At 39.9% G+C, this 21914-nt stretch overlaps 1 protein-coding gene across 2 annotated transcripts in view; it reads right to left on the bottom strand.

Annotated features, from left to right (window-relative positions):
• The window catches only part of colec11 (collectin sub-family member 11), a 28305-nt gene extending 6818 nt beyond the window's left edge, over nucleotides 1–21487 (bottom strand). For both annotated transcript variants that reach the window (XM_020516818.2, XM_020516819.2), the window contains exons 1-4: nucleotides 21370–21487; nucleotides 19135–19290; nucleotides 11369–11440; nucleotides 5463–5534 (exon numbers count right to left, since the gene is read on the bottom strand). In XM_020516818.2, coding sequence (XP_020372407.1) covers nucleotides 5463–5534; nucleotides 11369–11440; nucleotides 19135–19264 — 274 coding nt within the window. In that variant the 5' untranslated portion in view covers nucleotides 19265–19290; nucleotides 21370–21487. The remainder of the gene's footprint in view (nucleotides 1–5462; nucleotides 5535–11368; nucleotides 11441–19134; nucleotides 19291–21369) is intronic.
• Between the last annotated feature and the right edge of the window lie 427 nt (nucleotides 21488–21914).

Below are 21914 nucleotides of genomic sequence, written 5' to 3'. Positions count from 1 at the left end.
CTGTTAGAATTTTATTGGTGCATATGAGATCCCAGCCACATTTTTTTAATCTCCAGTGAATATCGTCCTAACCATTCCAGTCACTCTTCTTGCATCAGTCCTGACATCCCAGAAACCAGTTCAGGAAATACAATATAGAGAAAATAAACTGGTGGTTGCTGTTGTAACAAACAATGCTAAATGGCTAAATTTTAATCAGAGATTCAAATTTGAGGTGCAATAAAAGCAGTAGTAACTGCCTGGTTAAAAGCTATCAGCTTTGTATATATGCAGTAGAAATGCATGAACCTCGCCAGTCTTTGGTAGGTGTGATGACTTTTGGTGTGTAGAAGTGTGTGAGTTATTTTGAAAAAAATCTTTTTATTATTAACTTATGCCTGTTGCCTTATGCCGGTTTAAATAAAGTCACGTCTAAGAAATTAGTATTTTCTTTGTGTGTTGTGGCTTTAAGTTAAACAGAGGATTGATGATTTTTGGTGGTGTGAGTCCAAATACTCATCTTTCAACATTCAAAAGGTAATGTTATTATGAGATTGTATCATCCACTGTAACAGTTAGTGAGAATGAAAAGGTAGCCTCTGAAAACCAAAAAAGCCCAAGAAAATAAAAAAAATTAGCTCCTGAGGAAATCTCAAGATGAGGTCTCCAAAATAATTAACAAGTGAAATTAACAAAAAATAATAAGTGAATCCCATTTAATGCCTTCCATCTACATATAATTAAACAAAACTGATTTATAATTAACACAAAATGAAGTTACCATAATATTCCATCTGTGGTCTAATCACATTAAACATGGAAACTAGGAACAGCAATAGGCCATTGGGCCCTTTGAGCCTGATCTGCTAATCAATATGATCATGGCCAATCCTCTATCCCAATTGCATATTCTCTATTTCTTTCCAAACCCCTTGATGCCTTTATTGCCCAAAAATTTATCAAACTTTTTCTTGAATATACTCAGTAACCTGGTCTCCACAGCCTTATGTGGTAGCAAATTCCACACGCTGAACACCCTCCGAAGAAATGTTTCCTCATCTCAGTCCTAAATGGCCTACCTCAAATCCTGAGATTGAGACCTCAAATAGAGACCACCAACCAGCAGAAAAATCCTTCCGCATCGAGTCTGTCCAGCCATTTTGGAATTTTATATGTTTCAATCACACCCCCTCATTATTCTCAACTCTAGTTTGAATATAACTGATGATATAATTGAAAATATTTGTAGTATTTAAAATCTTATTTTTGTATGTGCCTGCAACCCACAAAACATTATTTCCTGTAGTCATATTTTCCTATCAATTACTTTGTTCAGATTTATAATGGAAACAGCCTTGTAATCTCAAGTTTAAACAGTAGTACTGATTATTGAGTTTTAAATTTTCTGGTTCCTCAACCTGTATTATAGAGAATCTGTTAAGCTCCAAACAAGTCTACTTCTCTGCTTTTAATTTCTCTTGGTTTTGCTCTTTAACTGTTAATACTTACATAAAATCAAAGTATTACGTAAAATCAAGACTAAATACTTTAAGTTGGAGACTGAATTATGTCCATCTGTTCATTTAATTATCTTCTCCCCTCTGATTCTGCATCATCTGACGATATCATAAGGTCTCAATTCTCCATCCACAATTACAAAAAGATCAAATAATATCAATAATTACAATAGTGAGGCTTAAGAACTTGTACTCCTGGCAGGAAGCCTCCCACCTAAACAGCAGCAAATGAAAATTTTAATCCATATTAACCATGATTTTCTAACTAAATTGGCTGATAATCATGCCCCACATACAACACAATTACCCAACATGTCTTTACTTTAAATAGCTCAAAATATACAGCATGCTGACAATAGATGAAAATAGCTAATTACTTTTGTTCTTCCTGGAAGGGAGCATTATATGCCAAGGGCAAATATTAAATAATGTGGCTTGAAATATTGCATGGATTTTCTGAATAAACATGTCAAAATTTTGGGAAATTTCTGATATGTGACCCCTATGCTTATGCCTCTTTGTCAGAGAAACAGACTTTTTACATTACACTTTTTATTTAAATGTGGCATCCAGGTCAGTAGCAAAAAAAAGCCGTTTTAATCAAAAGATTGTCAAATACTGTCCCTACAATGGCTCAATTGAAACATGAACTGCCCAATTTGGAATAGAACATAGAACAGTAAAGCACAGTAACAGACCCTTGACTTATCACATCTATGCTGACCATTATTCCATTCTACCTGCACATAGTCAGTGTCCCTGCATTCCCTGCCTGATCATGCCTCTATCTAAATGCCTTTCTAACATTGCTATGATCTCTTCCTCTACCAGCTCTCCTGGCAGCATGTTCCTGGCATCCAACTCCCTCTGTGTAAAACTTTGCCTTACACATCTCCTTTAAACTTTTCACCTCTCACCTTAAATCTATGGCCCCTATTATCCGACATTTCTGCCTTGGGAAAAAGTCTCTTCCACGCCTCTCATAATTTATATATCAAGTCACCCCTCAGCCTCTAGTGAAAACAATCCAAATTTGTCCAAACTCTCTTTATAGCCAATATGCTCCAATCCAGGCATCATCCTGGTAAACCTCTATGAAGCCATCCAGACCAGGAAGGGTCATGATCTATTTTGAGTATAACCTTGGCTGGGATAGTAGTAACAACATTACTATTGGGTCAACTTTATTTACAGAGATGGTGGGAAAATCAGCATGGATATGCTGCTCAGTAACCCTTAGAGGGAGTGTGTTTTTTCTTTATATATATTAGTGAGACAGGGATGGGCTTGACTCTTGTATCACAAAACGCTTGCATACATTCAATATCCAGGTTCATAAATCATCAATGGGCAATTGAGTGAGAGAGCAGGGGGCTGCCAATCTCTACAAAATGATACTGTCTTATGAAGGAGTAGGGGGTGTGGGGTTAACAGAGAAAATAACACTTAGGTGGTGAGAAATGACAATCAGGCCTAATTCTAATAAAAAAAGATTCTTGTTGACTTACATGTAGACAATGCCAATAATTAATAAACCAGAGTAATAGATCTTGTGTAAGTAGTAACATTTGTACCTGTATAGAAGGAAATTATTATGTAAATGATGACACTGGATTTCAGGAACTCAAACCTACTGGAATCTCCCAAGAAGGGAGTATTCTTTCTCCCAACACTGCTACTCTGCCATTTCCCGTGTCCTTGCTACCAGAGCAGCCTGCTTTTGCCCATGCAGAGATGGCACAGTCGACAGTAGGGCCTTGTAGGCCTAAAGCTGCTCAATTCTCCAAAGCAATATAAAGTCTTTTCTAATAAAGCTCTGCAGCCTTCCATCAGCTATGTAGCACTGCATAGAAGTTCTAGGATAGGCAAAGGCACATGTAAGACAAGCACTAAGAGAACACAGCAGGGTGACTTGTTAACCTGTTTGTGCAGCATTCATACTTTCACTTATATTTAGCTTGGAATGTTTCTTTTTTGGTAGCTTTCATTTTTGCACTATGGCAAAGGGTACACTTCCAGGGTTAGTAACAGGGAAAGAAAGCTAATGGACTGTTGGGGAATGGGAGTTTGGGTGTGAATACTGATGTGGTACTCAGATGAAATCATTATAGATCACCCACCCTGAGAGAGGCTGTCTCGGTTACCATCTCTATTCTTCTTCCTCTACCTCTTACTACTCCCATTCCTCCTCATTATGCACTGCTCTTCAGTTGTTATCACCCTTTAGCTGAAGGCAAGTGCTGCCCTCACATATATGTAAGATTGCACATGCTCTGCTGAGTAATGTAAGGCTGCTACTGTCTGGTCATTGTTTCAGAACATCAACAGTCTGCTATTCATACAGCATCACGATTTTTGTTGAATGCACATTATACACGAGTTTATGTACTGGACTCATCAGCCATGTTGTCAGCAGACAGCCCTTATCAACCACAAGCCACTCTTTCTTTTGCCACGCTGGCAAAAGTGCTGCTGGCACAGAGAACTAACACAGAATTAAGTTGTTTCGAGGATCTCAATCACTGGCCTTCTTGCTTTGCTGCCAATGGTCACACACACCAAGTTGAATACTTAGGGAGTGCAAATCCTTTCAATTCCATTAAAGGGCAGAGCTAGTATTGGATACTTGGGCAGCACGTTGGCTCAGTGATTAGCACCCTACCTCACAGCACCAGGAACTTGGGTTCGATTCGAACCTCTGGTGACAGTCCATGTGGAGTTTGCACATTCTCCTCTTGTCTGCGTGGGTTTCCTCCGGGTGCTCCAGTTTCCTCCCACAGTCCAAAGATGTGCATGTTAGGTGGATTAGCCATGGGAAATGCAAGGTTACATGAATAGGGTCGGCGGTGTATCTGGATGGGATGCTCTTAGGAGGGTTGGTGAGGACTCAATGGGCTGAATGGCCTGCCTCCACACTGTAGAGATTCTATGATTCTAAAGCCTGCAGCTTGCTCTTCTCCAGGGGAATGCCCACAAGTGCAGCCACGTCTTGGGCAATTCTCTTGTGCAAAAGCTGGGATATCCCCAAAAAAAAACAGACCCTCTGAACAGGCTGATTAGAAAATATCTAAACAAAAACATGAAACACTTGTAGAACCAAAGCATCAGGAACAAATTAATCTCTAAGTAGCTGAGCTTTTTTAAATAGCACTAGTGGGTTTGGGGGTCTTCCTGCTTCTGACGACATGGTTAGTTATAGAATCCCTACAGTGTGGAAACTGGCCATTCAGCCCAACAAGTCCACACCGACCCTTAGAACATCCCACCCAGACCCATCCCCCTAACCTAAATATCCCTGAACGCTATGAGCAATTTACCATGGCCAATCCACCTAGCCTGCATATTTTTGGACTGTGGGAGGAAACCGGAGCACCCAGAGAAAACCCATGCATATAGGGGGAGAATGTGCAAACTCCACACAGACAGTCACCCGAGGGTGGAATTGAACCCGGGTCCCTGGTGCGGTGAGACAGCAGTGCTAGCCACTGAGCCACCATGCCACCATAATGTTTATAGGGGGTTTAGATGTAGCTCCAAGATGGTATATCAGCCTTGTAAACTAATTGATGAATGACCAGCTTGCCTGCATATTTCCGACCACCATCCACCTTGTATGTGATAACACCCTCACCAATATGAATTTCAACATGATACACCCATTTTCTGGGTATTTATGGGCATGATTATGGGCATAATTTATGTTCATTTCCTGAGTATTACATGTAGCCTTAGAAATCCAAAATAATATTGCAGCTCATACATCTCACAAACATGTGCACGAGTATAAATTATCCGAATTTCTTAGTCACATTGATAGAAGTAAAACAACAATTAATGAAGGAAAGCGTGAGACAATGCTACATAAAAGAAAATTATGTTTGACAAGAAAAATCAAAAAGTTCAGAGTGGCTCTATCGAATCACAATAAATTTGTTTTACAAACAGCAAACAAAATTATTAAAATACCTTTTAACCCAGCTGGGCCTACTTTGCCAGGGTGACCCATTGCACCTTTTTGGCCTTTTTCCCCAGTAGGTCCTGCAAAAGAAAGTTGTAGATGTTTCAGTAAAACATTTCCAACTATTTTATTTCTCGTTGACTCCACAAATCAATTGCATCACTCCCAAAGAATTTCAGAACATTCAATTATTATTGCAAACATTTGTTTTGTGATTTTGAAGTCCATAGGCATATGGGAAGACACCTGCAAAAGTCCAGGCAGCAAATATTAATTTTAACTTTGTCTATTTAAATTTACCAGCCTCACATGATCTTTATCAAACACTCATGCAAGGAGGTTAAGCTAGACAGATGGTTCACCAAATCAATAAAGACAAGTTTCAAAAGCGGAAATGGATTTAACCAGATATTGTGGAGATGAAGACATACAAACATACAAACAAAGAACAAGAGCAGGCCAATCGGCCCTTCTAGCATGCTTCACCATTCAACAAGAACACGGCTGATCTGATTTTAACCTCAGCTCTATATTCCTGCATACCCCCAATAATCTTTCTTCCTCTTTGTAACGATTCTTTATCCATTGCCTTTTGAGGAAGGGAATTCCAAAGATTCACAATCCTCTGAGAGAAAAACAAAGAATCCAGATTAATTTTGAAGAATTAGCAGCAGTTGACATTTTGGCAATGAGTCCGCCTAAAGCAAATCTTTAGGCTTGTGACATTCTTTAAATAAAGAAACAATTTTTAGCAGTGCTAGAGAAGTTGTATTTTTATTTCCCATCTTTGGGGACCCTAGAGACATTGCTACATTTTTCTTAAAATTCTGTGGTCTTGTGATGAGGATCTTCCCACAATAAAATTAGATGGAGTAGAATTCCACAATATTGGTCCTGTAACAAATGAAGGATTGGGGATACATGCCCAAGTCAGAATGTAGTGTAAATTAGAAGAGGTTGGAGCTGATTGTATCAGCATTGGACAATGTGCTTTAACTTTTCTGTTAAAATTGTAGAACACTAAACATAATTAGTAAAGATCATATTATAATGTATACAGTGTTTTAAAGTGGGAGTGATTTAATCATCGCTCCAGTGGCAGATCACAACACTTCTGTTAAAAAGTAGCAAAAGATGAGGTTTGAACTTTTGTTCAAAAACTTTGGAGGTCCTCACAGATTTACACAGAAATATTTCAAAAATTGACATTTGATCCACAAATACAAATAAGTATAAACACATGGCATAACCAGCTAGTCATTGAATTCATTCTCTGGCTGAACTACGTTAGTGTGTGACCTCCTGTCCTTTAAGTTAAACAAAAAGGCCTGACCACTTACAAGCAGTGATTATAAAAACAAACCATGTTGTAGTTGGTGAGCTAATGACAGCTTGAAGATTCATTTATGTCCATGTGACATGTAATCGCAGTTAAGTACTACTTGGGTGGTACAAACACGAAACACCCAGCATGTGGGAAATTGTCTGTTTTCCAAATTCAGAAGATCATAATTATTTTCACGTTTATCACGTTACAGCTGAAATTTAGTATCCCAACCTACTAAGTGAACATGGAGAATTAATATTCATTTGGTAAATAGACTGTGCGCTCTACATTTCAATCTTAACCTAAATTTATTTTACTTATTAACATAATAACCACAGAAAGGATGTCATTTTCAATTAGGCCTTCTATAGGGACTAGAAAATAAAGAATTGGTAAGATAATTATTTCTAAGCCTATGGGACCGTGGCACAGGAGATTCACAAGAATACCTTTGTGATAGATGGGTATTATAATTAATCGTAGCAATTGTTGCAATGATAGAATCCTGGGTGAATTTCTTTCCCCCATCTATAGAAACTTAAGAATAAAAGTAGGCTTATTCACCAGCAGGACCCTAGTCTGCTATTCAATTAAATAGTGTCTGACCTGCACATAAACAACATTAACCTACCATAGCTTCATAATCCCTTGATATTGTTCATTACCTGACAAAAAGTTATCAATTCCAGGCTTAAAAGCATCAACTGCACTAACAACCATAGGCCACCACATTCGATAACATCAAAATATGAGTACTGTGACCAGAATGCACATTCATTGCTTTTGATGGATACTTCAAGCAAGATTTGGGCTGTCTGCCCATTTTAATGATTAGAGAGTGCATTATTGAGTGGGTGCACACCCAAACATACAGTACAAAATTGTGAGAGATAGAAGTAAAGGGTAGATTTTATCTTTTAAAGGAGAGAAACATTTCAGCCTTGTCATGATAAAATTGAGATTTCATTTTTAATTATTTCAAAAACTGTGCACCTCATTGGCAAAACAAACATTAGTTACACATCTCTAACTTCCTAAAGGTAATAGTAAGCTGCCTTGTTGAACTGCTATAATCCATCTGGTGCACTCCTAGAAGCGAAGTTCCAGGATTTTGATCTGAAAACATTGAAGGAATGGCAATATAGATCCAAATTAGATCAGGATAGTGTGAGGCTTGGGGGGAATCTTGCATATGTTAGGGCTTCCCATGCATCGACTATCTTGGCCTTCCGCTTGAAAGAGGCCACAGGTTTGGAAGCAACTGTCAAAGCGACCTTGGTAAGGATGTTGATAATAGGGCAATGTCAAGGGGAGACGGTGAGATTCTGCTTTGCTGGACATGGTGGTTGCCTGGCACTTGTGTGGCTCAAACGTCATTCGGAATTTGTCAGCACAAACATGAAAGTTGTCCTGGTCTTGCTGCATCTGCTTGTGGGCTGTTACAGTATCTGCAGAGGTGCAAATGGTACTGAATGCTACTGCTTGGTTGCACTTGCCACCAAGATAGATCTGGAAGCTCTGACTGCTGATTAGCTTAAGAGTTGATAAGCCTAAGAATTTTTGTACACATTGAAAACTTCAGTAACTGGCATTTGAACCAGAAAGAGGTTGCTACATGCCAATGAGAAGACTATGAATACAGCCGTTATCTTCAGCTGTTCCTGGAGCCCTGCCTCAACATTAATAATTGGCACAAGGGCCTGCTCAAAGCAGCATCCTCCTTTCCTGAAGTCCTCCTGCCCATTTCAGAAAGACCCATCCATTTACAGATAAGCTACTTAGTTACCTTGTAGACATTAGAAGCTTATGGGGATGATAAACTGGCTTTCCTGATTTTAGGGTGGCAATGATTTTGCAACAGCACCAAACCTCTTCGATTATCGTAGTGTGAAGGATGCCGGACATGAACCATATTCTTTCCTGTAGCCACGCAGCCCATTTTCTATTGGTGAATAATTAATGATGGTCTTCCTGTGTGTGCTACTTTACCAAGAGCTTTTCAGTTAATCACATCAAGAAAATAACCAAATGTTTGAACATGCTCCTTAGGTCTGCAAAGCGTGAAAGCACCAATCATTCAACAATGATATGCCTGAGGCTGTGGCCAGGGGCACAGCTGAAAGCATTGAAAGCTGTCATTCCTAATTTTTCCCAAATTCCACTTCCACCTCATATCAGTTTCTCTAATGATCTACAAGCTGCACAGTTTGCTTTCCCAACCCATCCAATGACACACACACACACACTCCACTTTAACACAATCCTATACTTCTCCTTTCAGGCAGGGTAGAATTGTCCTGATGGCGACTGATTCCCCAGAACCAGGAGTCACAGTCTAAAAATGCAGGGTAAACCATTTAAGACTGGGATGAGGAGAAAGTTCTTCACCCAGAGAGTGGTTAACCTGTAGAATTCACTACCACTGAAAGCAACAATGGCCAAAACATTGTGTGATTTCAAGAAGGAGTTGGATATAGCACTGGAAAGCTGGGTAAACTGGAAAAGGTGCAAAAATGACTTACGAGGATGCTGCTGAGACTGGAAGGTTTGAATTATAAGGAGAGGCTCGATAGGCTGGGACTCCTTTCCTTGGAGCAGAGGAGGCTGAGGGGTAACCTTATAGAGGTTTATAAATTCATGAGGGGCATGGATAAGGTGAATAGCAAGGGTCTTTTTCCCAGGACCAGGGAGTCCAAAACTAGAGAGTATAGGTTTAAAGTGAAAGGGGAAAGTTTTAAAAGGCATTTGGATAGATACATGGATAGGAACGGTTTAGAGGGATATGGAGCAAACAGAGGCAAATGTAAGAAGTCATCCAGTTTAAGAAACCTGGTTGGCATGGATGAGTTGGGCCAAAGGGCCTGTTACCATGCTGTATGACTCTATGACTTAGGACTAAAGGGATAAAAGGCAATGAGGGGAAAGCAGGAACAGGTTATTGACCTGGACGATCAGCCAGCTGGATGAGCAGGCTCAAAGGGTCGAATAGCCCGCGCCTACTCCTATTTTCTATGTTTCTATGAGTCAGGCGGTGAGCTACTTACTGCAAGGTTCCTAGCCTCTGACCTGCTCTTGTAGCTACTGTACTTATATGACTAGACCAGTTCAGGTTCTGGTCAAATGTTACACCAGGATAGTAATGCCAATGAATGTCAAGGGGTGATGGTTAAATTTTCTCTTGTTGAATTGGTCATTGCCCAGGCCTTGCTGCATTTGGGCATTGACTGCTTGGAATCACAAATGGTGCTGTATATTGTGCTAAATATAAAATAATTTGAAGGACGGGTTAGAGGAACAATCTAAACATGGTGAGACATCAGGCATGAATGGCCTGTATTCAATGCAGAAAGCAGCACAGGTAGTAGGCAGCAGAGCATCTTGGCCACGATGCTCAACCTGTGCAGCAAAGAAGGGATCCAAGAATGATGATGCAACAAGTGTTGGCTGATACCTTAGTTTCTATTGAGCATAAGCCACCTGACATCCAAGTATCGTCCTGTAAGCCAAAGTTGTGCAAATTTAGCATTCAACAGGACAGGCAAGGTGTCAAAGCATTCCAGTAAACTGTCCTCCAAGCTGGTGTTTTTTGAAGCCAGGACTTGTAGACCTGTCCAGAAGCCATCCCATCCATTTGGTGCAAACGTACCTTCATTTGTTTTAATATAAAGAAACCCTCCGTCAAGTTAACTGATCACAACTAACACCAACTCACCAAAACAAATGGTAAAAGGTAGTGAGGGGACTAAATCAAAATGGTGTCGGTGGGGGAGGTGATCGCTGCTGGCCCTATTGATGGCTTGAACGTAGCTCATTATCTTTTCCTAACACTGAGTGTGGTCCTGCTTTTCTATGGATAGAGGGTACTTCTCCTCCTATTTGTTTCCTTCACAAAGCCTTCAGTGAAGAGTCTGAAAACATCAGAATCTGCCCTCTGAGATAACAAGGTTCTCCAGCTTCTGCAGTTCCTACTATCTCAGAATCTGCTCTCTCACATGATGTGCCATTGTTTAATGTGTTCCAGGATACAGTCACTTCCTGCATCATTCTCGACACTTGCTGCACCACAATGCATTTCCCTTTTAAGATTTGCAGGTTGGCCTTAAGTGATACTAGTCGCTCACAATCAATAGCAGTGAGTACTTCCAGCGAGATGTTTGACATTATTGATATAAATGAGTAGGCATCACGAAGGTAGTATGCTGCCTGTGTGATAATCAACAGTTGCAGGTTTAAATGTGAATTGTAATGCCACAGACGCTTTTTTTTAAAAAAGGAAGCTATCAAATTTAGGTCCCATGAAATTTTGCACTTTGCCCACAATACATTTGCTGAATTCTAAAGTAGCAAAATGGATACACTGGAGATGAAAAATTAACACATGAAAGGCTGAACTAATGCCAAAATTCAAAGTCTCTTTATTGCCAGAACCTGATCAGACTGGTGAAACAAATGGAAGTGCAATAATCCAATTAAACTTTCTACAGCATGTCATATACATCAGCATCCAATGTTACAATTTTGTGTGTTGTTTAATATTAGACACATAAGTCTCTTTTCAATGTAGAATTTATATTTGTAGAAAATCACCTGGTTGTCCAACTGGGCCAACTTTTCCTAGCCTTCCAGGCTCTCCCTTCTCCCCCTTTTCCCCAGGTTCACCTGTAACACAATACAAGAACACAGCATCATCCTCATTGGCAAAATAGCTATACAGAAATAATACATATGTATGTGTAAATGGATTTGTTCCTATTCACTGAGTCAGCATGATCAAACATCACATAGGTTGCAATCTCAATCTGACAGGTCGGAAATTTGCCAGTATTCAAACAGGCAAAAATGTCATATTCACTTTAGTATATCCCCAATTATTTTCAATTATTTCCCACACAGGAGTGCAATTTGTTATCTGTGAGGGACAATGCAATTACTTATACTGGCAATATACACCACATATAATTACAACACTGGAATATTAACTGCATTGGTAGTATATTTACTGTACTCACTATCATTTATTGAAAATGTAATCTGCTACCTGTACATTGCAGAGTAATTATCACATTAGGAATTAAAGCATTAATGATTAAGTGTTAGATTTTAATTACAATCACTGAGCTACACGTAACAGATAGCAATTATACTTAATGCAATAACTCATATTACGTCAGATAAGCTGATGTAGAAACTAGTCAACCAGATCCATACACTTAAGCAACAATAACCATTGTACACCTGCAGTCTTCTCACTCTACCAGTTTATAATATTACCCTCCAATTGTTGTAGTGTTGGCAACATGGCGACTGAATTGCTGCCCAACACACTCAAAAATGTTATCCAAACTACCTTTCAGACCCAGTTTCTATGAAATAAACTGAAATTAATAATAATAATACAGGATTGGTATTATAGGTAACCAAATGGTGAGAAAGATGCAGAGAACAGGATTTGTAGGCAACTCAAATTGGTTTGCAATAGTGATACGTTTGGAATATTGTTCAAAAGTTGATTGGCATAACAATAACCTTGCTGAAAATTGACAGCAGTTCATATGATATAATCAAATAATTTCGCTGTTAGCGCGTTAAGAGAAATTCAAGAAACAGGCATGCTGCCAGACAATGCTAAGAGATTAATAGTAAACAGTTTGCAAACCATGAGCTAATTAGAGACAATGTGAATTTGTAAGGGGAAGTTCATCTTTCTGTAATCTAAAATATAGGAAGAAATTGTATCTAGAATCTTGATGTATCTAGAAGTAGTCAATAAGTGCTAAATAAGAGACTTATTTCAAAGAAGGAGGAAATTAAAGGTAACGTTGACATGAAACTTGATTTTACAGGGGGAGAAGGCAGCACACTGCTTAGTCCTCCCACTAGAAGGAAAGTCAGCCAGTAGCAAACACTCCTGAAAGATGTCAGCCTACAGCCATAATACAGGGGCAACCAAGGCACTAGCATCACTCAGTGGGAGTCATTGAGGTCTGACAGCCAATCTGATTAATCAGCTCTAGCAATTCTCATGCCATAACTCAGTCATGGGCAATGCTAGACTTGTTGTGAAAGGCTTAATATTGGAGACTGCACGAAGCTCCATCTAATCTGATGATGACAGGTAGTATTGGGTAGAGGAAAAGAGGGGTATAGCTTGAGCCCCGGATGGACAGGTGTCTCACCATTGTCTTCTGATGGTCTTAGTGATTGTGTTTAATAACTAATGTAAACTCTACCTATAGTTGACATTCAATAAACTATATCTTGTTAACACTAGTGCTGCTTCTCATTAAGTCTCACTAGTGGTCCATCATCTACCACAGTTTACCAAATAGGCCCTTAGATGCAGTACAGTAAGGAGAATTAGTGGCAGCACACTATACTAATCATGAGATGGTTGTAGTTCTCTGAATAACAGAGAATGCATGCTGTCCCACACAGAAGAGAAGACAGAGACAGGCAAGTTATTCCTTTTTGGATGGGTGAGGGGTTGGGGAGTGTTAATCTAGCAGTTTAGGAGGAGGGGAGAATTGCAAGGAAAGTGGGTGGACTGGATTTGGAGAGCAGCCAAATAGGAATGAGAGGGGTAGGAATATGGAGGAGGATGCTGACCTACACAGGATACCAAATAATGTTCCTCAATTCTTGCTTTTTATCAACTTGAGCTCGACAAACATACTGGCTCCCTGCTAACCTCCTGCCCACATAATCCACACTACGGTGTGAGTAGCATAATATCCCAGTCATTTGGCTTGGTAACAAGTTACAAGTATAAGCATCATCATTTTTTTTTTTAAAAGAGGGAGAGTTGCCAATCTTAATATCTGTCCACATGGCACACAATCGGACACAGGTCAGGGGTAGACAGAAAAATGGCAAGCTGGGCATACCTCACACTTTACATTTCCACTCCCTAACACACCAAAAACACACCCAGCTGAGACCATAAAATCCAGGCTATAAATAAATGTATCCCTAAAAATGAAGTTTCTCAAATTGATATGTTCCAAGAAGTAGTGTTAAGGCTCTTCACTTCTCCATCAAAATAAACAGTTTGAGCACAGCGATAAAGAGATACAGCTTGCATTTTCTGAAACTGCTGAAGAACAATGACAAATGGTGAGGAAGAAAACAGAGGATGAATGCAAGTTACGTCAATGGACATATTGCTGCAAGTACAGCTTAATATGAAAGTGCATTTTTGGGCCTAGGTCTCAAATACTGCACTTCCAATCTAAATTAACACCTTAGCTGAAGTGATCAAATGGAGTATATTTAGATTTGTTGAAGATACAATTTTAGGTAAAAATGTACACCGTAGGAAGTACACAAGGAGCCTGCAAAGAGATATAAATGTCATTTAAATGGGGACGAGCTGGTAGATGGAGGATAATGTGAGGAAATTATTCAATTTGTTGGGAAAAATGGAGAAAATGATTTTTTTTATGTATGAGAATCAGTCTAATGTTTATGTTGCAAGTGATTTAGGCATTTTTGTATAAGAAATAAAGTTGAACATACAGTTTCAGCTCACAACTAGGAAGGTAAATTGTATAAAAACTGAAAGAACTGCGGATACTGTGAATCAGGAACAAAAACAAAGCTGCTGAAAAAGCTCAGCAGGTCTGGCAGCATCTGTGAAGGAAAAAAAACAGAGTTAATGTTTCGGGTCCAGTGACCCTTCTTCAGTAAATTGTATGTTGGCCTTTATAACTAGGGAATTGGAATACAAGTACAAGAAAGACTTGCTGCAAATGGAACATTATACATGGTTGGTCACCATTGCACAGGTGGGGTACAGTGAAAGCTCTTGAGATTGATTCCTGAAATATGGGGATAAAGATTCATAAGAAAGATTCCATATTCTGTTGAGTTTAGGAAAATATTTTGTGATCTCATTATGGTTCTTAGAGGACTTGACAAAGTTGATGCTGAGAGCCTGATCTCCCCAACTCAAAACTTGAGTTCAGAATACAGACCCTGAGGAAATCAGTGGATGTAGTGAGGGGACAGCAAAGTGGAAATGAGGTCAAAGATCTGCTGTGAATTTAGTGAATGATGGAGCAGGGCAGAGGAAGCATGTGGTCTGCTACTGGTTCTGCTTCAAATTCAAAAAAATAATCTGGAATTAAGAATCTAATGATGACCATGAACCCTTTGCCGATTGTTGGAAAAACCCATCTGGTTCACTAATGTCCTTTAGGTAAGGAAACTGCCATCCTCACGTGGTCTGGCCTACATGTGACTCTAGACCCACACAAATGTGGTTGACTCTGAACTGCCTGCTGGGCAATTAGGAATGGGCAATAAATGCCTCCTGGCCAGCGATGCCCTCATCCCATGAATGAATAAAGGATTTGTCTGTTCAGCAGCATGTAAAACCATCTCACAAGATTATATGAAGTATAGATTGCTCGCCAGGCATTCTTGCAAATTTTTTTTATTCATTCACAGAATAATAGCATCACTGGGTAGCCAGCATTTATTACCCATCCCTAATTGCCCAGGGGCAGTTAAGAGTCAATGACATTGCTGTGGGCCTGGAGTCACATGTAGGACAGACCAGGTAAGGCTGGAAGTTTCCTTCCCTAAAGGTCATTAGTGAACCAAATGGATTTTTCTGACAATTGGTAATGGATTCCTGGTCACCGTTAGATTCTTAATTCCAGGTATTTCCTTTTCTTCTAATGAATACAAATTCCACCAACTCCTGTGGTGCAATTTGAACCCAGGTCTCCTGAACATCATCTGGCTCTCTGGATTAGCAGTCCAGCGATAATACCACGAGGCTGTCACCTCCCGAATGATTTTTCTCTTTCAGCCAACACAACCACAGTTCAGATTACTTGACCTTTCATTTTATTACTGATTGTGGATCATAGAAACATAGAAGTTAGGAGCAGGAGGAGGCCATTCGGCCCTTTGACCCTGCTCCACCATTCTTCATGGTCTTGGCTGATCGTCCAACTCAATAGCCTAATCCTGCTTTCTCCCCGTTGGCCCAAAGTGCTATATCTAGTCACATCTTAAATACATTCAATGTTTTGGCATCAACTACTTCCTGTGGTAATGAATTCCAAAGGCTCACCACTCTTTGGGTGAAGATATGTCTCTCATCTCCGTCCTAAATCGTCTCCCCCTGTGACCTCTGCTTCTGGACACATCCACCATCGGGAACATCCTCCCTGCGTCTACCCTGTCCAGTCCTGTTAGAATTTTCTAAGACTCTATGAGGTCCCTCCTCATTTGTCTGAATTCTAGTGAAAACAATCATAACCTAGTCAATTTCTCCTCATACGTCAGACCCGCCATCCCCGTAATCAGCCTGGTAAACCTTCGCTGCACTCCCTTGAGAGCAAGAGCATCCTTCCTCAGAAAAGGAGACCAAAACTGCACACAATATTCCAGGTGGTTTACCAAGGCCCTGTATAACTGCAACAACACATCCCTGGTCCTGAACTCGAAACGTCTCACAATGAAGGCCAACATACCATTTGCCTTCTTTACCGCCTGCTGCACCTGCATGCTTATCTTCAGCGACTGGTGCACAAGGACACCCAGGTCCCGCTTCACATTCCCCTCTCCCAATTTACAGCCATTCAGGTAGTAATCTGCCTCCTTGGTTTTGCTTCTGAAGTGAATGACCTCACATTTATCCAAATTATACTGCGTCTGCCTGTCGAGATCATGTTGAAGGATCTCTGCACCCTCGTCATAGCTCATCCTCCCACCTTTATCATCTGCAAACTTTGAGATGTTACATTTTGTTCCCTTATCCAAATCATTAATGTATATTATGAATAGCTGGGGTCCCAGCACCGATCTCTATGGCACCCCACTAGTTACTGCCTGCCAACTTGAAAAGGATCCATGAAAAGGGTCCTTGTGCACAAACTGATTGCCACTTTTCCCTGCGTAGCAGTTCAATACTTCCAAAGCTAATCACTGTCTATGAAGATTTGAGATTTCCTGAGTGTGTGGAAGAGGCAATGTAACTGCAATTTTTTTCTTTAGAGTGCAAGAAATATAATAAAATATTCTGAGAGCAGTACAAGGCAAAAACAAGTTTTGATTCAAATCAAAACTACTCAAGATGTGATCTTGTATTTGATTATCCATTCAGGAAGTGTGCATTGATTGAATATTTTCAAAGTATAATTGGTAAACATACTTCTACTTACTTTTCTACTTAGCAAACAGACAGCTCTTCAATATGCATATATATCCTGCTCCAATTCACATTACTTTACATTTAATTATGTTAAAATTCAATAGCGCCCCATTACAAATGTTTTTGAATGCTCCCTTTGACTAATTCCCTGCCTTATTAGGAGCAGTGAGTTTTATTGCCTGAGAGTGTGGAGGGAGCAGATTGAAGTGACGCATTCAAATGGAAATTAAACTGGCACCTGAAAAGGAAAAATGTGCAAGGATATTGGGAGAAGATGGGGGAATGGCACTCAATGAATTGTTCGTTTGGAGAGCTGGCGCAGACATGATAGATCGAAGGGCCTCCTTCTGAGCTGTTGTGATTCTCTGATAAAAGATCACCCTTGAAAATGATGAATAGGCCAGAGGGTAAGCTGCTGCCCTTGGAAAGAGGCATTGGATTTAGGAGTGCACAGAGGAGAAAATAAGGAAGTACTTAGATTTTCATCTTGTTCTTCACATTGCACTGGCTGCATTAGCTCTGGGATATTAAAATCATTCACAAATTTTACACTACAATTCCCAGATCCCAGCATTATTCTGGAGATAGAGTATTAGAGTAGACTACCAGCATCAACTTGCTGAAGATGGAAAATTAGAAAAAAAATGGATTGATAAAACACAGAAACCATGAAGTGATGTTTTCACTATTTGCACCACAACAACAGATGAAATATGTACCTGCTGCCTGGTGCTCATTTCCTTTATTAGAATAGTGGCACGGTGGCACGGTGGTTAGCACTGCTGCCTCACAGCACCAGGAACCTGGGTTCAATACCACCCTCCGGCAACTGTCTGTGTGGAGTTTGCATGTTCTCTGCGTGTGTTTGCTCCGGTTTCCTCCCACAGTCCAAAGATGTGCAGGCTAGATGGATTGGCCATGCTAAATTGCTCATAGTGTTCACGGATGTGTAGATTAGGTGGGTTATAGGGGAATGGGCCTGGGTGGATTCTCCAAGAGTCAGTGTGGACTTGTTGGGCCGAAGGGCCTGTTTCCATGCTGTAGGGGGATTCTATGATGCCATGAAAAGCATCAGTATTTTGTAACTTCTGAGCTGGCAGTACTCGTAGCATCGGAGTCCATAAATTTACAATAGAACAAACCCCACTGACAAATTAATGTCATCTTTGGAACATAAATTGTGAATTATGACTCCTTAGAATGCTATATCAGCCATATATCAGTTGTGTTTGTTAAATTAAACTCAGCATGGTCCTCCAAATCTCAGAATACTACCACTCTTTGATCATCCATGTACATGCACATTGCGGCAGAGCACATACCATCATATATCACATACATGAACATGTATAGTAGGGCTATGGAAGTTGAACAAGTGTGTGAAAGAATGGTTCACCGAACCATACAAGTAATAACAGTCAAAATTGATCTCAAGGGATCAGCTTCTTGCTTCTAATTACAGGAATACAACTGGTGTGTTTCATCACAATAATGGATTCACAGACATTAGATCGTTCTGCACGAATGACTGGAACTAAGCATTTTAAATTCATCTAAAAAAAATCCCTCACCTAAACTTGATTTTTAATACTGCATTCAGCCATGAATGTGACACTAAACATCCACAATAATAGCAACAGACCATTTTTCATCCACTTTATTTTGTCCGATATTTACCTAAAGTTACTGCCTTACATTGGGGATTCATTCCAACAAAACTCCATGATCTTGTCCATAGCCCTTTGTCATTAATGTACCTAAGAATGAGTGTCAACTGTGAGGGCTATCACAGATGTACTCAATCCTGTCTTCAAGCTCCATCCACATATTTTTAGTGGTTCTCACTGGATAGTGATCAGAAATGGGCTGCAGCAGCTTTATCACATCCACTGTTGCCTTTGCTAAGATCAACTAACTCAGCACAGATCAGGAACTTAGCTGTATCTGTTTTACTTAGTTCATGATTGGGCATTGGATTTAGTAAATAAATCAGCCAGTGGTCTCCATCCACCTTCAACTGCTGCACCATCACTGTTGTATAAAGTGCACCACTTGTTTAGCACCCATCAAGCTTATAATGGCTTCCATTACAGAGTTAATATAATTTAATGCAGTTTGGTAAGAAGTGCAACAGGAATAAAATGCAGTCTTACATACTTCACAAATCACAAACTTAATATGCAACTACCTTTCAGGCCAGGGACTAGGATCTGCACTGAGCATGATTCATCTGCTATATGTTGAGATTCTCCAGATCTGAGCAAGGACAGGAACAGCAGGCCAATTCGGAACACAAGTAAAAACAGTCCACTGTTCATAATGTTCACAAAAAGTTCATTGACTCCTAAAGATAAAAATTCTTTCATAAATAACCGTTACTGTACTGAAATGAAACAAACACATTCTTTAACTCATTAAACATTAGCAGTGTTTAACATTTCCCCACCCTTAAACTTTTAATGTCTGCAGGCTCCATGTGTTAAAAGCATAACTCTTATTCCACTTTTCCCCCTAATCTAAATTATTCATTCCCATCTCCAAAACTCTCAGACTTAGTTAGTTGTTTTCTTTACTCTTTCATTCTTCAGGTGCTTCCATTCCAAGCCAAGCATTACCAAAAAACCCTATTATTCCTCAGTTAGGCAAGTGTGAAAAGCTACCTGATCTAAACGGGTGGCAGAGGAAGTTGGGGCTCAGTTATGCCAGGTCTCAAACCTTATTTCTTTGAATTAGAATTCAGCTGTATGTGATGGTGTGAGCTTCTCGCATTTGGTCCCTTCTCTTCTGGCTTAGTGCAAGGAAGGACAATATACGATGATATCATCCATCACATTTCCTACAGTTCCACCATCAATGTAGACAACCACCACCATCACAGCATCCCCTGCCTTGCCCCCAATGCCGCGCGTGTCTATACAACGAGGACACTTAGACCATAAGATATAGGAGGAGAATCAGACCATTTGGCCCATCAGATCAGCTCCACCATTTGCTCATGGCTGGTATGTTTCTCAACCCTACTCTCCTGTCTTCTCCCTGTAACCTTTGATTCCCTTACTATTCAAGAACTTATCTATCTCTGAGTTAAAGACACTCAATGACTTGGCATCCTCAGCCTTCTGCAGCAATGAGATTCACAACCCTTTGGCTAAAGAAATCCCTCCATCTCAGTTCTAAAGAACATCCGTTTACTCTGAGGTTGTGCCCTCAAGTTCTAGTCTCTCCAGTAGTGGAAACATCTTCTCCACACCTATTTTATCCAGGCCTATCAGTATTCTGTAAATTTCAATGAGATCCTACCCCCTGTCCTTCTAAACTCCATTGGGGACAGACCCAGACTCCTCAACTGCTCCTCATTCAACAAGCCGTTCACCCCTGGGATCTTTCTTGTAAGCCTCCTCCGGAACTCCTCCAATCCAGCACATCCTTCCTTACATACAGGGCCCAAAACTGCTATCAATATTCCAAAATGGTCTGACCAGAGCCTGATACATCTTCAGCAGTACACACTATATTTCCTGCTCTTGTATCCTAGCCCTGTCAAAATGAAAGCTAATATTGTATCTGCCTTCCTAATAGCCAACTGAACTTGTATATTAAACTTAAGAGAATCCTGAACAAGGACTCCTATGTTCCTTTGTACTTCAGATTTCCAAAACATTTCCCCATTTAAAAAATAGTCTACATCTCTACTTTTCTGAACAAAGTGCGTAAGCTCACACTTTCCCACATGTATTCCATTTCCATGATGGCGGCACAAGTTTCACACCAGCACTATGCTAAGTAATAGACTACTCCAGGAATTTCCAGGCCCTAAAGACTATTTCTGAGTTTATCCAGTCACCATTATTTCAACCAGTGTCTTATGCAATGGAACCTCATTGTGGTTTTCTCAATTTATAAAGTTCCACACGACTGCAACTTACTAGTAAATAACAACAAAAAATTTCCCACATTAAAATTGAATCTATCAACAGTATGTCAGGCAAGGCTGAAAATTTCAGTTTCAAAATAACACAGTTAAACTGAAACACATTTTAGCTATTTAAGATTATAGCCTGATTGATATTTTGCTGCTCACAGTTAAACCAAGTCCACTAGTTCTCAGATGTTTTCAGCAGTTCAAAACAAAAACATTCCTATCACCACACCAACTCCAATGCTTGGAAAATAGCTCCTATTTTAGCACATCCAAATTTCAAAGCATTTTAGGAGTTAATTGATTCTCAGTTAGAGTGCTTTAATACAGTAGACAGATCTTCAGTAACTACTGAAATAAGTCTATTGGTCCTTACATTCTTTTGCTAATGTGCTCCCTCTTCCTGTCTTTTAATAGCCAGGAGCAAAGACTGTCCTTTGAAACTTAGAATTTCAAATATTTAGCTAACTATAGAGCCAAAAGCAGACTAAAAATTCCTCTTACCTTATGATGGAAGACAGAGCAGCGAGTGAGGAATCATCCTGAGCATGCTCTCCCATTCCACAGATGAACTTTATTGCTGTTCTTGTTTACCAATGTTTGACAGTTTTTTTAGGTTGACTCGTTAATATAGCCTGCCCAAGGAACCAGCTCAGCAAATCAAAGAGCAAAATTGTAAGCATGACCCATAAAAAAACATCCTGTTTGACAAATGTCAGCTGGGACGTTTGCAGCTGTGAAAGGAGTCTATGGGAAAATCCAAGGCTGGGTAGCACCAAGAAAAAAATCATTCCTTTTGCCTTTTTTTAAAAAAAAGGCAAGACAGCAAACATGACACATTTCGGCTTCAATATCAAACTCTTTCCACAGCACGTGAAAATGTTTTTGCAATCTGAATAGGAGGAAACTCTCGGTGATTTTCCCTGTGGCAGAATGTTCAAGCTTATTTGCTTTTCTGTCAGGCAAATTACCAAGGATTTCACTGACAGTTTCTTGGCTTTTCACGGTGCAAAGTTATAGTTACATTATCTGGATTGAACCACTATTTT

The sequence above is a fragment of the Rhincodon typus genome, chromosome 5 (assembly GCF_021869965.1).
Source record: "Rhincodon typus isolate 14 chromosome 5, sRhiTyp1.1, whole genome shotgun sequence".
NCBI lineage: Eukaryota > Metazoa > Chordata > Chondrichthyes > Orectolobiformes > Rhincodontidae > Rhincodon > Rhincodon typus.
The sequence above is the reverse complement of the archived record's forward strand: the minus strand, read 5'-3'. Positions and strand labels throughout refer to the sequence as shown.